At 59.8% G+C, this 20,173-nt stretch overlaps 2 protein-coding genes across 2 annotated transcripts; one reads left to right on the plus strand and one right to left on the minus strand.

Moving 5' to 3' along the window:
- The first annotated feature begins 600 nt into the window (after window positions 1-600).
- Window positions 601-8,007, plus strand: DFFB (DNA fragmentation factor subunit beta). The gene is made up of 7 exons (XM_087820076.1): window positions 601-720; window positions 2,387-2,513; window positions 3,413-3,601; window positions 4,444-4,523; window positions 4,821-4,991; window positions 5,770-5,870; window positions 7,413-8,007. The coding sequence occupies exons 1-7, from the start codon at window positions 601-603 to the stop codon at window positions 7,645-7,647; spliced, it is 1,023 nt and encodes a 340-aa protein (XP_087676202.1). The 3' UTR covers window positions 7,648-8,007.
- Window positions 8,008-8,507: 500 nt separating this feature from the next.
- On the minus strand, window positions 8,508-15,087 carry C9H1orf174 (chromosome 9 C1orf174 homolog). Its single transcript, XM_016213542.2, has 4 exons — window positions 15,043-15,087; window positions 11,699-11,809; window positions 10,462-10,950; window positions 8,508-10,003 (listed from the first exon to the last, which is right to left on the minus strand). Exons 1-4 carry the CDS (start codon window positions 15,055-15,057, stop codon window positions 9,899-9,901), a joined length of 720 nt encoding a protein of 239 aa, XP_016069028.1. The 5' UTR covers window positions 15,058-15,087; the 3' UTR covers window positions 8,508-9,898.
- Between the last annotated feature and the right edge of the window lie 5,086 nt (window positions 15,088-20,173).

Below are 20,173 nucleotides of genomic sequence, written 5' to 3' on the forward strand. Positions count from 1 at the left end.
CTGGCCCGGCCCGCCCGCCGCACCCCGGCCCGGCAGCCCGAGTCGGCGCCCAGCCCCGCGCCCGGCCCCCCGCCGGCCCCGGTACCTGTCAGGACGGAAGGCCGCCGGCCCTCGGAGCCTGCACGCCCCTGGGCCCTCCGCGCCTCCGGCTGCGCTCAGGCAGCGCTCAGGCAGCGCCGCGCCCCTCGCCCCGGGCCCGCCCGCACTCTCGAGTCACCGCGGCCGTGGCGGCGGAGGAGCAGCCCCGGCCGCCTTCGCTGAGCGCCGGGGCTGCGGCCGCCGCTGTCATGACAACCAGACCGGGCCGGCCGGGCCTTCCCGACTGCGCGCCTGCGCGACCCCGCCCCGGTGCACTGCGGCTGCGCAAAAGACCGGACAGCGTCTCAGCTTTCCCAGGCCTTCTGGGTAACGGAGTTTCCCGGGGTCTGGCGCATGCGCACAGGCAGGGCGGCCCCGCCCCCTTCCCGGGCCTTCTGGGAAGTGTAGTTTCCCGGGGCGGCGCGGACGGAAGTCCACCTGGAGGCGCCCAGCAGCCCCGGTGCAGACGCGCCCGAGCAGCCGGCCGGGCTGGTGCTGCCTGCGGGCCCCGAGGCCCCGAGGATGTCTGTGCCCCGGAAGCCCAAGGCGTTCAAGCTGCGGGCCTTTCACAGCCAGCGGAAGTTTGGGGTAGCGGGGAGGAGCTGCCAGGAGGTGCTGCGGAAGGGGTGCCTGCACTTCCAGGTGCGGCGGGGCGGGGTGTCCGGGGTCACGGGGTCGAGTTCCTGCCCTTCCAGGTGCGGCGGGGGGCGGGGGTCTGGTACCTGCCCTTCCAGGTGCGGCGGGGGGCGGGGGTCAGATGCCTGCCCTTCCAGGTGCTGCGGGGCGGGGATCGAGGTGTCAAGGGTCATGGGGTGGGGTGCCAGCCCTTTCGGGGGCGGTGCGACGGGGGTTCGGGGCCTCCACCTGCTGGTCCCCCGCGGGCGCCCAGAGGCCCTGGATGGGATGGGACAGTCTGTCACTTGTCACCGTCAGTACTGGCGGAGCCCAGTGTGTCCCAAGCCCTGACAGGTGCCCCGTGAGGCGGGGACTGTCCACATGTGTCCTGAGGCTGAGGCCAAGAACCGAGCAGGACCTGGGTGGACACGGGGGCGCACCATCTGGGCTCCCCACGTGGGCTGTCACCAGGTCCAGGACAAAAGCCCCATGAATGGGTGGGAGCGCGTTCATTTCAGGGACACGAGCCTGTTAGCAGAGCCTCAGAGGGCAGACGAGGTGCTGCAGAGTGGGTGGGATTGGGGCCCTCAGAACTTGGGGGTGCCCAGTGCTCCTGCTCAGGTGCTGACCGGCTTGGGAGGAACTTGGGAGAATCGGAGGTGCTGCTGTCCAGGGTTTGTGTGTGTGGGAAACGGTGATGGGGCCCCAGGGTAAAACCATCTTGTCACCATTAGTCCCTTGAGACCTGGAGTCAGGAACTCGCTCCTCCGCTCCTCAGCAGAGCAGAGCAGAGCAGAGCAGAGCAGAGCAGAGCAGAGCAGAGCAGAGCGCAGGGGGCTTGTGGAGGGGACAGGAGCACACCTTCCCGCTCCTGAGCAGAAGGGGCACCGCCGCTCTGGCTTGATTCAGGGACCCTGTCTCCAGTGCATCTCTGCTAACTCCCTGGGAGTTAGGACACAGCCACTGGCCTCTCTGGGACTCAGTTTCCCCTTGTGTAAAAGGGCGAGGCTGGGCTCCGAGGCCTCTGAGGGCCCTGGGGCACGAACGCAGTCGTTCATTCAGCCACCATTCTGACTCCCACTGAATTTGTTTCCGTGGCTGGGCCTGGACCAGGACTGGGGTGTATACACGTGAGGCAGGGCTGGGGCAGGAGTCACCCTAAAAACTCATAAAACTGACCTGTGTGGAGCAACAGGGAGCCAAATCTCTGCTAACGAGCGGTGCTGCGTGCTGGCCACACGTCTGGACAGAGGCCACGCGTCATTTTCAGGGTGATGTTCTCCCAAACTAATCAGCGCCCGGGAAACGAGGGCTCCGAGCCAGTGGGTCCTGACCCTGTCAGGTGGTGCATTTACTGGTTCAGTGGCAGCAGGTGTGCGTCATATTTGGAAACAGGCTTGGATATTAAGGACCCTCGAGCAGCAGTTAGAAAGGGTCTGTGTGGTGCATCCTGCAGAGCGGTGACCACTGTGTGTACCTTTACGTGACTCGTGTTTTGTAACAGCCTGTGGCAGGTGCCCTTGTTCGGACACGCTGATCCCCTAGACGCACGCTGTAGTGCCGACGCCGTGTGGAGCGTGATTCTTTAAAACCTTTCTGAGAGCTGCACGTGGAAAGAGCTCACGCTGCTATGATGAGGCGGGCCCGCCCGAGCCCCATAAATAAGTGTCCTGCCCTCTCTCTGCTCCCCCAGGTGCCCGTGGCCGGCTCCCGCCTGTGCCTCTATGAAGACGGCACGGAGCTGACTGCAGATTACTTCCCGAGCGTCCCCGACAACTCGGAGCTCCTGCTGCTCACCGAGGGCCAGGCCTGGCAGGGCTGTAAGTGGTGGGGCCCTTGGAGAGTGGCGGGGAGGCTGGCAGGGCCCTGGGGTGCTGAGGGAAAGGGGGGGGATGGTCGCACAGCTCTGTGAATAACTAAAATCCACTGAGCTGTACACTGTATATGGGAGAATTGGCAGGGCGTGGAAATTAAATCTCAATACAATTGTTAAAGAACAAAAAAAAGCCAAGAAAGCAGCCGGTGGTGGCTGGTGGCTACCGGCTGCCCCGGGCCACGTGCCCACGGCTGCTGGCTGTCCTATTTGCTATTTCAGCCGTCCTGACGGTCGCGCTGTGCCTTCATGTTGTGTCGTAATTCGTATTTACCCGAGGGCTAAAGACACTGACTTCTATAATTGATTTTTAGAGAAAGGATTAGAGAAACGTTGATGAGAAACATGGATTGGCCGCCTCCTGCTTGCCCCCTACTGGGGATCCAGCCTGCGACCTGGGCATGTGCCCTGACCTGGAATCGGACCAGTGACCTCTTGGTTCCTCGGTTGACGCTCAACCGCTGAGCCACACCGCTGGGCTGACCCTCTTTTCTTGTGATCCTTTGGCACCTGTATACAGTCACATGCCACTTACCACGGTCGCTGTCTCATTTGCTTATGAAGAGGAAGGGTCTTTTGTTGGAGCCAGAATTTTAAATTTGGGTGAAGGCCAATTTTTCCATGACTTCCTTTTACGGGTCTGCTTTTGGGGTGAACTCTGAGAGGTTTTCACCCAGCTATAGGTCCCGAAGATGTTCCCCTCTGTCAGCTGAGGTTGGCAGCTTCCGGGTGAGGAGGGTAGATGTGGGGAGCCCTTTCTCACGGCAGCCGGAGGCCGGCAGCCTGTGTCTCCCAGGTGGTGCCCGAGGACTAATGGCTTTTCTGTGTGTCCCCCTCTGGTGGCAGATGTGAGTGACATCAGCCGCTTCCTCAGCGTGTTCCACAAACCGCACGTGGGCGTCATCCAGGCCGCCCGGCAGCTGCTCTCTGAGGAGCAGGCCCCGCTGCGGCAGAGGCTCCTGGCCGACCTCCTCAACACCATCAGCGAGAACATCACGGCCGAGACTAGGGCCGAGGACCCGCCCTGGTTCGAAGGTGCCTCTGGAGTCGGGGCCTGGTGGGAGGGCGCCCCAGAGCCAGACACCCCAGGCAAGGCCAGACTCTATTTCAGTTCCCAAATGGGCTCCCCAAAGTAGGGGCCCCCCAGACCAGGGGCTTGCCTCACTTCTCTGCTCATGGTGGGCTGGACTCCAAGCAGCCCAGGACTGTGGTGAAGCACTGGTTACACACACCTCACCCTCCTAACGTTGCCAAGGGCACAGCTCAGGGTCAGGCACGTTCCCATCGCAGTGCAGCCGTCACCACTGTCAGCTCTAGAATGTTCCATCTTCCCAAACAGAACCTCTGTCCCCATTAAACACTAACTGCCTCCCTCCCCCAGACCCTGGCCCCCACCCTTTGCTTTCTCTCGATGGGCCTGACTCCTCCAGGGGCCTCACAGAAGTGGAACCATAGTGTTTGTCCTTCTGTGTCTGGCTGATTTCACTGAGCCTGACGTCCTCAAGATCCCTCCACGCTTAGTAGGTCTGAATAATATTCCCCCGTGTAGGTGGCCCACGTCCATGGGCTCCTGGGTGGCCTCCACCTTTTGGATTGGCCTGTGAAGCCAGTCGGAGGTGACCCTGAGAGACTGCAGCTGTCTTGAAAAGGTGGCACCAGGCGGGAGCCCCTGGGTGGCACCTGAGACCCCCCTGGGGGACCGAAGAGTCCCTGAGATGGGCAGTAACCAGGGATGGTGTGCCCGGCCCTGCAGAATATTTCTCAGATGAAGCCCCGCCCCACACCTGCACCCCATGGACTGCAGGGCCCCCCCGCCTCCCGGCCCCCCGACCCAGGACAACATGGGCTGCAGGGCCTTCTCTGGCTTCGTCCTGCAGGTCTAGAGTCCCGGTTTAGGGACAAGTCCAGCTACCTGAGATTCAGCTGCGAGAGCAGGATCCGGAGCTACCTGCGAGAGGTAGGCATGATGGGCGGGCGGTGGCTGCTCCCCGCCTGCCCTCTTCCTCCGTCTCTTCCTCTGTCTCTTCCTGGGCAGCAGCAGCCAGTGCTGGGGAGTCAGGGCCGGGTGTCCGGAGCTTGGGTTTGTTGCTTGGTCACCTGTGACCAAAGCTCCATCTGCAGAGAAGCTTCCAGGGTGGGACAGCCAGGGCCTGAACTCGGGCTCCTGAGGGTCATGACCTCACGTGGGCTGGGAGCCGACTGCGGGGTCAGGGCCTCGTGCACCGGCCCTCACGATGTCCTTGGTGTCCTCCAGGCGAGCTCGCACTCCTCCATGGTGGGTGCGCAGGCTCGGGAGGCGTACGTGTGCATCTTGGATGCCATGGGCCAGAAGCTCAGGGCTGCGCGATACAACGGCAGCTACTTCGACAGGGGCGCGAAGGCCGGCGGCCGGCTCTGCACGCCCGAAGGCTGGTTCTCCTGCCAGGTGAGCTGCGCGTCCTCTGCCCTGGGGCTAGCTACCCAGGTGGGTGCTGAGCCTGTCCTCCCGTGGAGGTGGAGAGGATGCTGCCTGGGGCTCTGGGGTCAGTTCCCACTCACTGCGAGGGGAGGGCGGCCAGCAGGCCTTGGACCCTGGGGCTGTTGAAAGGCTGCCGCGCCCGCCCGGAGCTTTGTCTGAGTCTTCGGGGCCTGAGAATCGGCATGTCTGACAGGTTTCTGGGCGGCATTCCTGCTGGCTGGGCACCTCCCACTGACATGGGTGGAGTCACCCGAGCAGAGCTCTCACCTGGGCATCAGGGGCCACGGCGCTCCTTTCAGTGGGCTGGTCCCAGAAGGGACACCAGGAGTTTCTGGACAGCAAGCATTGTCTCCTGGGTCCTGGGTCAGCTTTCATGTGGCAGGGTGCTCAGGGACACCAGGGTTCGTGGCTGCTGTGACGTTTCGGGCAGTAGTTAAGTCCAGCTCCCCGGTGAGTGGTGTCAGCTGGAGGTGGCTCCTCGCAGACGGCTGAGTGAGTCACTGAGCACCACTGGGGGTCAGAGCTGGTGACCTTTGTCAGGACAGGTAGGGCTCTTTCCCAGTACCTGCCCGGCCTTCACTGCCGTGGTATGTCAGGTGTGGTCCAGCCTCGAGTGCTGCTGTAACCTGGGGCTGCGGCGAGCTCCCGGCCCTGATAAGCTGGGAGCACGACTGAGGCGGCGCCTCCTGACCCCAGGCCGGCAGATGAGAGGCTCACTTCTGGGCACTTTCTCCTCTCTGCCCAGGGCCCTTTCGACATGGCCAGCTGTGCGTCCAAACACTCCATCAACCCCTACGGGAGCAGGGAGAGCCGTGTCCTCTTCAGCACCTGGAACCTGGACCACGTGTGAGTCCACAGTCAGGGGGCCTGTCTCAGCACCACGCCCAGGCCTGCCCCGTGCGCCCCCGGCTCGCCTGCGGGCTTACGCTTCACGTGCCAATCTCACGGGTCCTGGATCCAGAGGCGCACCTGGCGTCCGCGTGGACAGGGCTGCCGGCTGTGCGCTGTGCTCCTGCTGCGGACCGTGTGGCCGCGTGTCTGTCATTCAGCACGGGGCTGTCAGGAGCTGCCCAGGTCCCGTCCGCATCCCTGTGACCTTGCCTGTCCCCCTCTCGCCTGCATGCCCTGTTTCGTGCACGGGGTCCGTGCTCAGCAGGCCTGCCTCCCAAGGCTGCAGAAGGAGTCGTCTTCCTCGGGCCTGGCCTCTCGGGGGCCCAGTAAGCGGCCGGCACAGGGTACCTCGCGGTGAGCGCGTCCTGCCTCGACCGGGATGAGCAAGTCTCGTTTTTATATCCGTACCAGTTCAGCCTACACAGGGCAGAAACGGCACGTTTTTGATGTTCCGAGACATGTTCCTCGCGCCTGCTTCATGACGACAGATCTCCAAGGGCCCCTGAAACTGCCAGCTCACTTTCGGAACCAGCTGTCTTGAAAGTACTCCCTGTCCCTGGGAACCGCTGTGCTGGTTCAGATCCTCTGCAGGTGCCGTTGGGAGTGGGGGGGCCTTGGGCCACCTCACCCGTGCGTTCTCTGTGCCCGTGCCCTGTGCCCCGTGCCCCGGCTCGTCTGCAGCAGCGTCCCTGCAGGGTGGCTCTCTGCCCTTGTTTCTGCTGGGCGCCCGGGCTCAGTGGTCCTGAAACAACTGAATTTCTCGCTTGTAGGCCCCCTGCCACGTGTCCACCCAGTTCGCAGGCTTGTGGGGTTAGTGGCCTTCGCACTGTGTGTGCAGAGCAGCGTGGTAACTGCTTGAAGCGGACACAGGCACACACACGGATGAGTCTGAGGTCAGGACCAGGACAGACATCAGACAGAGGAGGGAAACGAGGTGCCGTGGTCGTCAGAGGTGACTTTAGCTTTGTCAGGTTCTACTTGAAAACATGTTCAATATGGTCGCATCATTTTTTTTGGTGAATCTACACATACACAAAGCGTGGAAGCAAGTGAGCCAGGTTGGTGGCGACTGCTATGGACTAAGGTCAACTCCCATTTTTTTCTGTGTACTTTTCAGTGTTCAAAAAAAATAGGCACCATCCAGTTTCAGAGAGACACAAACAAAGTTGCCCACATCAGGCCTTGTCCAGCAGGCAAGGCCGCGCTCGGTGATGTGCTGGGTCCAGTCTGTGCAAGAATGTCCCCGAGTGCCCGTCCCGTGCCAGCGCCTGAGCCGTTCTCCTGCCGTCACCACCCAGCTCCTGGCACGTGGCTGAGGGTGGTTTCTTTTGAAATCTTAAGTTTTCTGCTTGTCTTTTCCTGTAAGCAGCCACACGCTGTTCTACGTTTTAGCTGCACCTGAGCAGAAACTGCACGCTAACCGTGTCTATGGTTTGACAGGCCTATAGCGTGGGGGGGTGGCACTGGGAAATGACCATCTGTCACCTCACTTTGCAGAATAGAGAAGAAACGCACGGTCATCCCCACCCTGGTGGAGGCAGTCGAGGGGCAGGCCGGGAGACAGGTGAACTGGGAGTACTTCTACGGCCTGCTCTTTACCTCCGAGAACCTCAAGCTGGTGCACGTCGCCTGCCACAAGAAGACGACCCACAGGCTCAGCTGTGACCCACGCAGGGTGTATCGGTCCCAGGCGAGGCCCAGGAGGCAGCGGGCTGCTCGCAAGCGCCCGTGACCTGGCACACGGTCCCCACGCCACACCAGGTCTGGTGACGCGCAGGATCTTAACAGGTGCTCTGTTTTAACCCACTGCAATAGCTTCTGAACAAAACTTCTACAAAGCCTCCCTACAGCTTTCTGATCTCAGCACATTCCTGAGTCTGTTTCCTGGGCCCTAGAGCCTGGGGCGAGGACGTTTGATGCACCGGTGGATGTCGGGACCTGGTGTCAGGTTGGCGGGGTCAGGGACCCATGCCCTCGGATTTCGCCTGCTCTCTGTGCTTGGGTGGCACAGTCCCTATGCTACCCAGCCTCATGGCCAAAGCTGGACTCCGCCTGAGGGACAGTTTTCCTGCCAGCCCTGCTGGGCCTCCACTCCCTAGCTTCTAGATGCTGCCAAATGCCCGAGTCGTGACCCTCTTGGGGTGAAATGTCCACACTCCTTTGTAAGGAGCCCACAAGGATGTTCACTGCTGTGCCATGTGTAATGGCACAAGGGGGCCCTCCCCTGGCTTGTCAGAAGGGGGTGGCTACCCTGGCACCTTGTTCAACCAATGAAATTGGCCCAACCCTGCAGCGTGCAACCTGCTGTTTATAAAAGGCCACTAGCATGTCACACAGCACATCTGTGAACAGCAGTGATCCTGGGACAGGGTGGGTGTGACGATTACAGGGAACTTTCTAAATCACGCGTTTTACGGTACAGCTGGCCCTGTATCTGGGCTTCCTGTCGCGGCCTGGAACCTCGGACGCGGAGGGCCGACTGCACGCACTGTCCTTCGCCATTTTATATCGGGGACCTGAGCATTTCTGGGTTTCGGCATTGGGGGGGTGTCCTGGGGCCAGTCTCCCTTGGGTACCGAGCAACACTTGAAGTTTTTGAAATGAGCATTTATTTCATAATTTTTTTAAATGTATTTTTTACATTTTAACACTTGAATTTTCACATGTACTGTAGTCAGGAAGAGCAATAAAGTTTTTCATACAGACGCATCAAGAAAGTTTGCACTCATTGTCCTCATGTCCATCTTTTCCAGTAAGGGATCAGTGACTTTTTTTAAACTGATCCCAAATAGTACCTCTCCCCCCAGTGTTTACAGGAATACCTTGGACTGAGCCAGTTGCGTGTGGAGGGTCGGGTCGGGCAGTGCGGGCAGGGACCTGCAGCCTCCGCCCAGGCCCCGCGCGGAGCGGCCGGCCGGCCTCCACAGAGACATGTTACTGGTTTGTCGTAAAAGGTTAGACTGGGCTCAATGGAAGAGATGCACAGGGCAAGGTAGGCGGCATCGGGCCTGGAGCTTTGTGCCCTGACTCCTCAGGCTCCCCCCCTTTTCCACGTGCTCACTAACCCGGAAGGAAGATTTCCGAAAAGAACAAGGCCCTGTGCTGTCCTCCGAGGTTTTACTGGGGCTTCACAGCGTCTGGACTGGCTAAGTCCTTGGCCATTGGCCACGGATGCAACCTACAGCCCTGCCCTCCTCCCGAGGTCCAGGCGTGGGACTGGGTGTCCAATTTAACCGCAAGGCTGGTTCTGGCAACCAGCCCCACCCCGGGGTCCCAGTCACCTCATTAACAGGACACTCCACACTTAGGGAACTCCAGGGGTTCGCACAGCTGTGAGTGGGAAACCAGGGTGATCTTATAAACCACAAGATAGCACCTCCCACTTGCGTCCCAGGCCCACCCCTCACACAGGAGGAGGGTCTTCCCGCAGGTGGGCAGCCTGGGGCTCGGCTCGGGCTGCGACCGGGTGTTTGGGTGCAGAGGCTGCCCTGGCAGGAGGTAGGGCGGGATTTGCTCCCAAACATTTTAGGAAGGAGTCCAGTTTTAGGGACATAAGACCTCTTAAAAGTATTTTCAAAACATTTTATTTTTCCCCATATGTATCTTGCAAAATTTCTGAGGTACCCTGTGGCTTCATCCACAGAAACAGTTAAGAACTGCCACGGATCAACCACAAGGGTCAAATTCTGACAACGGGACCATGTGCAGTTATCAAAACTAAACAGCTGGGTGGAGTTTCCCCTAGAAACATGTTTACCCCGGGCCTCAGCTGCGTGGAGCCACCCTCCTGTCTGTGCAGACGGAAGACAAGACCCCTCCTGCCAGCAGCAACGGCTTCGCCCCCGAGGACGGCCCGGGCCATGGGGTAGCCTCCCCACAGGAAGTTCGGTTAAGGTCACGTCCTCTTGAGGATGCATTTTATTAAGCCCCGTAACTTGCTAAGCCGTCAGCTGCAGTAAACACGGGAGCGGTGTGCGTCGCTCCTACGTGTCTGCCTCTTCCTCCTCGTCGTCTTTGGCTCTGAAATGCATCTTCCTGAACTCACGCCTGCTCACCGAAGGGCACGAAGAGGACGCTGGAGGGAGGTCCTGGGGGAGAACAGGCCACCATCAGTCGGAGCCCTCTGTTCTGCCACAGCTTGGTGCCCGTCTGCAGACCGCGGGGGACCGAGTCGCAGCCCCGCGCTCCACATGAGGACAAGTCCACATGGAGGGAAAGAGGGAGATGAACAAGCCCGGCAGGTGTGGGCCGGCTACTCACAAACCAGACACGACGCCAGGGACCCTGCAGGGAAGTCGGGAGGTGCACAGCCCACAGCCACCTACGTGGAGGGCCCGCGGGGGGACAGGGCCCAGCAGCCACACTCATGGTGCAGGAGTCTGAGCGGGGCGAGGGTGGGGGCAGGCGCAGTGAGGAACCATCTGTCACCTGGCTGAACTCATGACTGCGCACCTGCTGTTGCACTGCGGTAGTTTCCACGCGCAGCCACCGGGAGAGCAGTCTGCGGAGGAATCCCTGGGGAGGGGAGAGGGTGCCGCAGACATACCTGCATGAACTCCACGTTGCCGAAGAAGCGGCTCACGGGCATTGGCTGGTTGCTGTCGTCATCCAGGAAGACACTGCTGTCCATCTGCAGCAGCGGCGGCCGGACCTGCTCCATCTCCAGCGTGGACCCGCCCCCCGCGGTGGAGCCACTGTCTGACTCTCCTCCGGGAAGGGCTCCAGATAGGCCATCTTCAGTCCTCACGGAGCAAGCGCCACTCACGATGCGGCCGTGACCGAAGGGAAGGCCTGTGGTCTCCCGTGGAGCAGAAGGGCCGGCTTCCCCTCCCTGGGGTGGGAGCGGGGGCACCCGGCTGTCCTCAGCCACCTCCAGGGGTTCATCCCTACACGGGGCCTGCAGGGGCGCTCCGGGCAGGGCAGCACTCTCACTCTTAGGGACCAGCTTCCGTAATTCTGATTTCACAAGCTGACCTTTGTCACACTTGAACTTCTTGGAAGTTCTCTTGTCCGTGGCTTTGTGTGATGGGGGGGTCTGTGGAGGAAAAATGTCAGGGTCACGCAGCGGATGGCAACCAACAGTCCCACCCGAGGCTCATGTCCCTCACATCTTAAACCCTGGAGATGAAGCCCAGCTCCTACATTTGGGTCAGGGTTGGGGCACTGCCTGCCACCCAAGGGACAACTGATAAAACCCTAGACGACCCCCAACCCTGTTTCCACAACAGCCGTTTTCTCTGGGCTATGCATTTCCCGAGGCAAACTCAGGCATGCGTTGACGGGTTACAGACTCCGTTTCCGTTCATTTCTGCAGAACGTGAGTGCTCGGCAAACGCTCACATGACACAAGCTGGCTTGAGCAAGCCACACACTGGGAGCAAGACTGCTGGCTGCCACTGTCAAACCGAGTCGCAGCCTCAACAAGGCCGGAGAACCCACAGCAACTCTGGGTGAGGGCTGCTCAGCAGCCACAGCTGCACACATGGAACGGGGACACGGGTCCCCTCCTTAGCCCACTCTGCCTTTCTCTCGAAGCCCCTAGGGATGGACAGGAGGGCACTAGGCCACCATCCCTCAAAAGGCTGCACTGAAGGTGATGGGGCCTGGGACGCGTACCCACTGGTGGACAGATGCTCTGAGAGCAGAGCCCTGGATCTGAAGGCACTCACAGCACTGTCACCTGCTGCTCTGGTTCCCACGACAGCACAGCACACCTTGGAATGAGCACCGTGCAGACACGGACCCCCAAGTCCAGGCCCCGGAGTCTCCGGTCAGAGGCTCACCTGACATACCGTCCTGGTGGACAGGGCGATCCCGACTCCTTGCGCAGAGGTCGACCTGGCTGAGCAGTTCCGGGCTCTCAGGCGCGCTGAAGACCGAACTCCCCCTGTGAGCTGGGCGGAGGCAAGGCTGTCAGATGCTGCGCTCCCGAAACATGGGCAGAGGGGGGATTCCCAACCTGGCAGAGAACCTCAAGTTCTCTCCCCCCATTTTATCTCCTTTACGGAGGACACCTGCAGCCTGAGTGGGAACTGAAAGGACTCTGGGTTTAGGGTGCAAGACCTCTCTCCCCACTGTCTTGGAAACTTGGGGTGATTTGTCCCCCATCACATATGTTTCTAGGAACCTCCCTTTGTAAGTTAATCTTTCTGAATGAGCAGCGCACAGCCTTCCTCAGAAGGTCTCAAACTCCCATGTGGTGGACAAGTTCTGGGTAAACAAGCCCCACCAACCCCATAACTCTCTCCGTCAAATTACGGTAGAATTGGTTCTAATTTTATTAGTTTAAAGCAACTAATGCCTGCCTGATAAACCTTAACAGTAAGAAACTGGTCCCTCTCCATTTTACTTTGAATGCTAAAAAAAGTCCTAATAACAAGTAAGTTAATTAAAACGATAAAACTTAAAATAGTTTCATTTAGGAACAGTCTGAGGTTTTGTACACGCCTCACTCAGCCTCCCTGACGTTAAACAACACGGCCCACGGGTCAGGATGAGCAACAAGCCTTGGATGCCACTGCTAATTGAGCTGCAGACTTGTTGGAGTTCAGCTTTTCCTGTGACTCCTCCTTCTGTTCCAAAGTGGATGCCATAGACACTTAGGAGATGCTGGCATTAAGTGATAAAGAGAAGGGGAAATCAAGGGACACTGAGGGTGACAGGCTTGAAAGCTGTCCTCATGACATGCTCTGGAACTGGGAATCCACAAGGGGACAGGTGAAAGGCCACACGCTCAGAAGAAAAGAGACAAAAAAGGAAAGAATCTAGTTTAGGAATTGCTAGTGGCATCTCATCCATCCCTACAGGGCTCCTGGAGGGGCGGCTCACCAGGCTGCAACCATTGCCCCTCCTCTGAGCTCAGTTCCTTGAGCAGGGGTGTCACTGTCGCTGTCCCAGCTACACAGAGCCCTGGCTCAGAGATCTTGCCTGGGGGAGGGGCAGCATCCAAACAGAGAGCTCTCAGTCTATTCCCAAAGGAACTGACTCTGCAGCAACTGTGAAGTGTCAGTGGAGGCCGAGAGGAAAGGCAGCTGGGGCATTGCAGGCAGCTCCTCGCAGGACCAGGGAGCAACACTATGGAAGAGCCCTCCTGGGACCAGAACAACTATCAGGCACTGACCTTAGAAACTATTCCCTGGAAGAAGCCAGAATGAGACTGGATTAGTTTGTGGAGCCATTTATGCCCCAGGCCAGAGCTGAAAACAATTGAGCAATCAGCTAGCAATAGAGGAGTTTACCAGCCTAGTGTGGTCAGAGAGAGGAAGGGAGCCCTCTTAGAAGCGCTGTCATCCCAGGGTGACCGGGCATGCCCAGTGCTGCCCTGTGGGAGAAGAAACAGACTCTAATAGAATAATCCGCTAAGCCACTAAACAAATAAACAGCATACTAACAACAATAAGCTGGGAGATCAGTACCCAGAGCTGTTACAATATGTTGTCTAAAATGTGCAGTTTCAACAAAAAATTACGCAGCATGCAAGGAAACAAGAAAGCAGGCCCATAAACTGGAATAAAAACAGATAGCACTGCCTGTGAGTGACCAGATCTTGAATATGTCAGAAAAAAGACTTTAAAGTAGCCATTATAAACATGTGAAAACGAGGTAAGAGCCTGGCCGGGCGTGGCTCTGCGGCTGAGCATCAACCTAGGATCTAGGAGATCATGGTATGATTCCTGGTCAGGGCACATGCCTGGGTTGTGTGCTCGATCCCCTGTCAGGGTTGTGTAGGAGGCAGCTGATCAATTAGGACTCTCTCATCATTGATGTTTCTCTCTCTCTCCCCCTCTCCCTGAAATCAATAAAGATTACATATATGTATATACAAAGGGGTCAGAAAAACCATGATTAAAGAAGAAAGATTTGGTAATGTTGCACCAAATAGGAAATATCAATAAAAGATAAAAATTATAATAATGAACCAAATGGAAGTGCTGTAGTTGAAAAACATGACTAAAATAAACTATTCACTAGAGGGGCTCAACAGTAGACATGAATTGGCAGAATAACAATAAGTGAACTTGCAGACAGACTGACAGATACCCAACCCTGAGAACAGAGAGAAAAAAGAATGAAGGAAAGGAAGAGAGTCTTAGAGAAACGTTGGGCATCACTAATGGGAGGGCCAGGAGGAAAGGGCACAGAGGAGCAGAGAGAGTCAGAGAGATTGTGGCCAGCAGCTCCCCAAATTTACTACAGACCACCACTGACACACCCAGAAACCTAGAAGGACTGAATTCCAAGTAGGGTGAGCGTGAAGAGACCCACAGACACGTCGACACATCAATGCACAGATGCTGAAAGTCAAAGACAAGGAGAAAAATGGAGAAAGCAGCTGGAGGAAAATGACTTCCTACAAGGGAAGCCCCCCAACCAGCAGAAACCGTGCCGGCCACACACACCTCAGCGGGTATATTCCAATATATTCAAAGTTCTCAAAGGGAAAAAAACCTGTCCATCGAGAGTCCTAACGCCCAGCAAAGCTGCCCTTCAATCCTCGCCCCCTCTGGGGTGGGCTCCACATCACCCCGTTCTCTGCACATGAAGTAGCTGGGGCCAAGCTGAGATCCCCGGGGCAACAGGGAAATATGAACCCCGAGCTTGGCAGCACCAGAAAAGCCTGGGGTCCAGACCGGTTCTGGAGAGGGAGCCCCCATCCCCATTCTGGGATGTAGCCTGAGAGCCCCCTTCCTGGGAGCATGGCCCGGAGCACCCCAGCTTCCTTGAGGCGTGGCTGAGAGCCCCATTCCCGGGAAAGGGGTCTGCAGTCCCCACCTCCAGCCTGCCTTCCAGGGCGAGGCCAGAAAGCGAGGCTCCCTGGGGCGTGGTCCGGAAGCACACCGTCCGGAGGCGTGGTCTGGGAGCCCCTCCCCCTGGGCGTGGTCCGGAAGCCCGCTGCCCGGAGGCGTGACCTGAGCCTCGTCCCCGGGGGCGTGGTCTGCGCGCCCCCTTCCCGGGGGCGTGGTCTTGGAAGCCCGCGCCAGGGGGCGTGGCTCGAGCTTACGGAGGATTCGGCCCAGGCCGAGGTCGCCCCCTGGCCCGAGGCGTCCCCCCTCGGCTCCCCAGGCAACCGGCGGCTGGAGCCCCCGCCTCGGCCAGCGCAGCTCCCGCCCGGCCCCGGCGCCCTCACCTTCCGGCTCCTCATGAGTGTGAGAGGCGCACTGCCGCCCCCAGCACCGCCGCCGAGCCCCCTCGCACCGGCCTAACGCTTTACAGCTCCGCTGCGACCCGCCGGCCTTCGGCGCGCGCTGTGGCGTCTGACGTCACCAGAGGGCTGGCCAATCACAGCCCGGAGTCCTCAGACATGTGACCCAACCAAGTCGGCGCAGGCCGCGGCCGGCCCGGACGGCCATGTTTGTGAGGGGCACTTCGGCGGCTGCGGCCGCCATGTTTGTGAGGGGCACCTCCCGCGGGGACCCTGGGTGGGTCCCGCGGCTGGAGGGGGGCGGGCAGTGACCCCGGCGGCCGCTCAGGCCCCTGCGTCCTGAGCGCCGCCGCCCTGCGAGGTTCGGCATCGCCTGCTGGTGAGACTTGGGCAGGGGCGGGCTCAGCACCCCCCGCGGCTGGCAGGCGAGGTTCCGGGGCGGCGGGGTGTCGCCGGGGCCTGGCGCAGGACCCCGGCGTGGCTGCGGAGTGAGCCCAGCCCAGGCCCCTGCCTGTGCCTCTGGGGGCGGGAAACGGCTGCAGCTGCCACCCCGTGTCGCTGGACAGCGTCCCTCCTGCTGTTGGCCCGAAACTGAAAGGCCGGGCGCAGGGGCGGGGACCAGCGAGCGGACCGCGCTCCGAGGAGCGACCGCGGCCGGGGCGTTTATGAGACAGGCCGGGGACAGGGCCCCCTGCAGGACGGAGGCCGCTCTGCAGGCGCCGACGAGCCGGCGCTACCCCCGTTCTAACGGGGGGTCCTGGTACCTGCTTTCCCGGCCCCTCTGCAGACGGCTCTGTGCCCCTGAGCTCAGGGCCAGCCCGCCGGTGCATTTGCCCCTGAGCTCAGGCCCAGCCCGCCGGTGGATTTGCCCAGAGCTCAGACCCAGCCCGCCCGTGGATTTGCCCTGAGCTCAGACCCAGCCCGCCGGTGGATTTGCCCTGAGCTCAGACCCAGCCCGCCGGTGGATTTGCCCTGAGCTCAGACCCAGCCCGCCGGTGGATTTGCCCTGAGCTCAGACCCAGCCCGCCGGTGCATTTGCCCTGAGCTCAGGCCCAGCCCACTGGTGCATTTGCCCTGAGCTCAGGCCCAGCCCGCCAGTGGATTTGCCCTGAGCTCAGACCCAGCCCACTGGTGCATTTGCCCTGAGCTCAGACCCAGCCCGCCCGTGGATTTGCCCTGAGCTCAGACCCAGTCCGCCCGTGGATTTGCCCTGAGCTCACACCCAGCCCGCCAGTGCATTTGCCCTGAGCTCAGACCCAGCCCGCCGGTGCATTTGCCCTGAGCTCAGGCCCAGCCCGCTGGTGCATTTGCCCTGAGCTCAGGCCCAGCCCGCTGGTGCATTTGCCCTGAGCTCAGGCCCAGCCCGCTGGTGGATTTGCCCCTGAGCTCAGGCTCAGCCCGCTGGTGCATTTGCCCAGAGCTCAGGCCCAGCCCACTGGTGCATTTGCCCAGAGCTCAGGCCCAGCCCGCTGGTGCATTTGCCCCTGAGCTCAGGCCCAGCCTGCCGGTGGGTTTGCCCAGTTTTTAACACCGCAGAGGTTGGAGGCATAAGGTGTGCGAGGCAGGTTTCCCGTTTCTGGGAGGCTCCACTTATAATTTTTATTTTTACAGGAGGGGGCTTAACCCCTTCACCCCACACCACCTCACCCCTCCTCTCCCTCCCTGAGAACAGGTCATAGGGGTCCCCCTTTCCACAGCCCTGGGCAGAGCACTGGCTGTTGTCAGCCCAGGGTCCAGGCCGCTTCTTAGTGTTTGGGACTTTTCCGAGGTGCTCTCCAGCCTGGCCCTTTAACACCCCAGGCCCCCAGCTCCTGGGCCCTGGGACAAACCTCAGGAAAGGACGCAGAGCCCTTACAAGCTGAAGGACACCCCCCTCCCCTCCCTGTGACCGCAGACGGCTGGCTGCTGCTCCAGGAACCAGCCAGGACGTGCTTCGCAAGTAAATGAGCATGGGGCTTCCTTTTTTTTTTTTTAATGACTTTTTTTTTTTTTTTACAGGTGAGAACATTTAAATCAGGCAGTTTTGTCAGAAGCATTAGGTTTTCCGGTTAGAGCTGTAAAGGTTGGAAAGTGAACTGTGTCGTGCCATGGCCCCGTGTACCGCCCGAGGGTCCCTCTGCGCACTGTTCCGTAGCGGAGGCGTGATTCATACTCTCTCCTGAAACCATTAATGTTCTCTGCTCCCGAGGAATGACTCCCTCAAAGCCTCGAAGTACAGCTGCCTCTTTTTAGTGCAGAAAAAGTGAGGGCGCTTGAGGATCCGCCAGCCCCTCTGCTCTGCAGAGAACCTTCAGTTAGATGGCACGTGGGGTCACTCTGCGCAGTGAATGAGGGCACACGCGGTTGTCATGCATACACACACATGCACACGTGTGCACACATGCACATACACAGGCATGCACACACAGTCACCCACCTGGCGGTGGCACCCTTTTCCCTCCCCAGGCCGGTGTTTCCTCCTGTGTTATTTCCCACTGTAGACACGGAAGGGAGGGGACCAGCGTGGACTGGCAGGGATTCCATTTGAAAAGGGACCAGCTGTTACGAAGAAAACGAAGCAGCACCATGTTAAACACCTCCCGGTCCCGTCCTCGCTGACACTGCTCTCCTCACCAGTAATCAGCTGGGCTCAGTGCTTTTATTTCGGAGGCCTTCAGAGCTCAGAGCTCTCATGAACCAGGCGTTGGTGGCCAGCAGACAGTTGTGGGCTCTGCGGTTGTTCGTGGTCAGTGTCCATGCACAGAAACATGGCTCCGCTTAAGTCTGAGTTTAGCATCCCAAAGGGGCTCCTGGTCTCTGTTCACAAGTTTGCTCTGCCTTCCACTCACCCCCCTTCCCACCCCAGGCATGTGAGTGGTCGTTGCAGGTGCTCTAGGCCATTGTGTTTTGGTTAATCCTCATGGGAGGATATTTTTTTCCGTTGATTTTTAGAGAGAGTGGAAGGAAGGGAGGAGAGAGAGAGAGAAACATTGATGTGAGAGAGAGACATCAATTGGTTGCTTCCCATACTCACCCTGCCCGGGGCTGGGGATCGAGCCTGCAACCCAGATATGCTCCCTTGACTGGGATTCGAACCTGTGACCCTTCAGTGTGCAGGTTGACACTCCACCACCGAGCCACACTGGCCAGGGCCCCAGGGCCATCTTTGACCCCCCCCCCCACTGCCTCCCTCCATTCCTGCTGACTCCAGACTGCACAGTGTCACAGCTTCCTCCCCCTGCCAGCAGTGCCCATGGCACCGGGTGTTCACATGAGTGGCGTCCTGGCTCCCTGCCAACGCTCCTCAGGGCCTCCCCACGAGCTCCAGGATCAAGACCAGCGGTTGCAATATGACCCTGAAGGCCCTGCACGGTGCCTGGCACATACCAGGCGCTCTGGGTGCTCGCTGAGTGACAGAGACGGCCCTGCGAGGTTGCCCGTCCCTCTGTGCCGGCGCCCTCTCAGCCCCTCGTGGCCGCAGAGCTCCTTCCCAGCTTGCGGTTCCCTCTGCCGGGACACCCCCTTCCCCCAGCCCCATTGTGCCTGGCAAGTCCATTCTTCAGGCCTCAGCCCAGGGGGAACTAAACGTCCCAGGGCGGGGTGGGGGGCCCGTAACCCCCATTCATGGCTGGTCGGAAAGTTCTATCTTTTCCCTGATTTCTGTTGAATCCCCTGGAACTAGCTAATGCCTTTTGTAGTTACCTGATTACAGAGGCAAAGGTTTCATAGAACATTCTCGCAGGATAAAAGGAGGCACCCTGCCTCCGTCTCAGCTAGGGACAGATCTTCCCTGGAAAAACTTGTTAATTTACTAAGTTTGTTTTTATCCTGTGGCTGCGGGGATGTAGTCTCCCCCGGACTGGCACGCAGACAACGGCGCTTTAATGTTTGCGCTGCTCAGGAGCGCGGCCGGAGGTGGCCCAGGGGCCGCCCTGCGCGGTGGGTTGCGAAACAACTGCTGCCTCACCCCATGAGAACCCGTCCCCAGGCTGCGGAGCTCAGCCCCCTCCCTCCCGGGCCCGCGGCACCCAAGCCAGGCTCCTCTCTGGCTGGACCCAGTGACCCGGCCACTTGTCCAGACCCGAGGCCGGCCTCGCCTGCCTGGTGAGGAATTAACGATCTGTGCCCCCGAAGAGGCTCTTCCTGTGGCTCACCTGCCACCAGGAGTGTTCAGGTGTCTCAAGGCCAGTGAATTTCTGATGGTTCCAGGCACGGCCGCCCCAGGTCCGGCAGAGCGCTCCTTCCAAACGTGACACTTTCAGTTTGAGATGCTCAGTGGGATTTTCTCAAGCAATTGCCTTTCTTTTAAATAGTAGCCATTAAAAAAAATACATTTCAGAGAGAGAAGGGAGGACGAGAGAGAGAGAGAAACATCAATGATGAAAGAGAGACATCGATCGGCTGCCTCCTGCACGCCCCGCACTGAGGGTCGAGCCCGAAACCCGGGCCTGTGCCCTGACCGGGAATCAAACCGCGACCTCCCGGCTCGTAGGTCGATGCTCAACTGCTGAGCCACACTGGCCGGGCCCAAGCAATTGCTTTTTAAACGTCGCTGCCGGGATGCTCAGCGGTGGGTGTCTTCGACTCGGAAGCAGCAGGGCCGCTCCTGAGGGCCGGGGCCCTGTCCAGAGGCGCCTCCCCTCCCAGGCTCTCCGGCTGCTCCGACCTAGGCCTCTTCTGTGAGTCATCTCACTGGACCATCACAACCACCGTGAGACGGGTGCTCACACTGCCTCACTTACAACTGGGTAAACTGAGGCACAAGGGAAGTCACGTGCCCCAGGCCACAGAGCCAGGAGCTGGCGGCATCAGGGTCTGGAGCTAGGAGCCCCCTCACTTCACCACCACAGGGCCCCTGCAGGGCACCAGCCCCTGTCCCCCTGGGGGCGGGGGGGTGTGGAGCAAGACTGCATGTGGGTGGCAGCTGGGGAGCCCGTCCCTGGGTCTCCTCACCCAACAGAGGCTGGCGTCCCTGGTCCCCAACACCAGGGGGCAGGACGAGACAGGGAACCGGCAGCCTCTCCAGGCCAGCGCAGGCAGGTCCTGCTGTCCAGGAGGCGGGCGGGCAGGGGCCAGGCCGAGACCGGCTCCTTCTCTAAACCTTCGGAATCGTCTGCTCGGCCGGGTCAGCACGAGT

This window comes from Miniopterus natalensis, chromosome 9, assembly GCF_054644295.1.
Source record: "Miniopterus natalensis isolate mMinNat1 chromosome 9, mMinNat1.hap1, whole genome shotgun sequence".
Classification (NCBI taxonomy): Eukaryota; Metazoa; Chordata; class Mammalia; order Chiroptera; family Miniopteridae; genus Miniopterus; species Miniopterus natalensis.

What these genes read in the sequence shown, in the direction of transcription:
- DFFB (XM_087820076.1), top strand. Translation starts at nt 601, where the DNA reads ATGTCTGTGCCCCGGAAGCCCAAGGCGTTCAAGCTGCGGGCCTTTCAC. An exon ending in GGGCCAGGCCTGGCAGGGCT is followed by an intron (nt 2,514 to 3,412) that starts GTAAGTGGTGGG and finishes CTCTGGTGGCAG; the next exon opens with ATGTGAGTGACATCAGCCGC. An exon ending in TCCGGAGCTACCTGCGAGAG is followed by an intron (nt 4,524 to 4,820) that starts GTAGGCATGATG and finishes GGTGTCCTCCAG; the next exon opens with GCGAGCTCGCACTCCTCCAT.
- C9H1orf174 (XM_016213542.2), bottom strand. An exon ending in CCACCAGGACGGTATGTCAG is followed by an intron (nt 10,951 to 11,698) that starts GTGAGCCTCTGA and finishes TTTCCTCCACAG; the next exon opens with ACCCCCCCATCACACAAAGC. An exon ending in GCAACGTGGAGTTCATGCAG is followed by an intron (nt 10,004 to 10,461) that starts GTATGTCTGCGG and finishes GTTCTCCCCCAG; the next exon opens with GACCTCCCTCCAGCGTCCTC.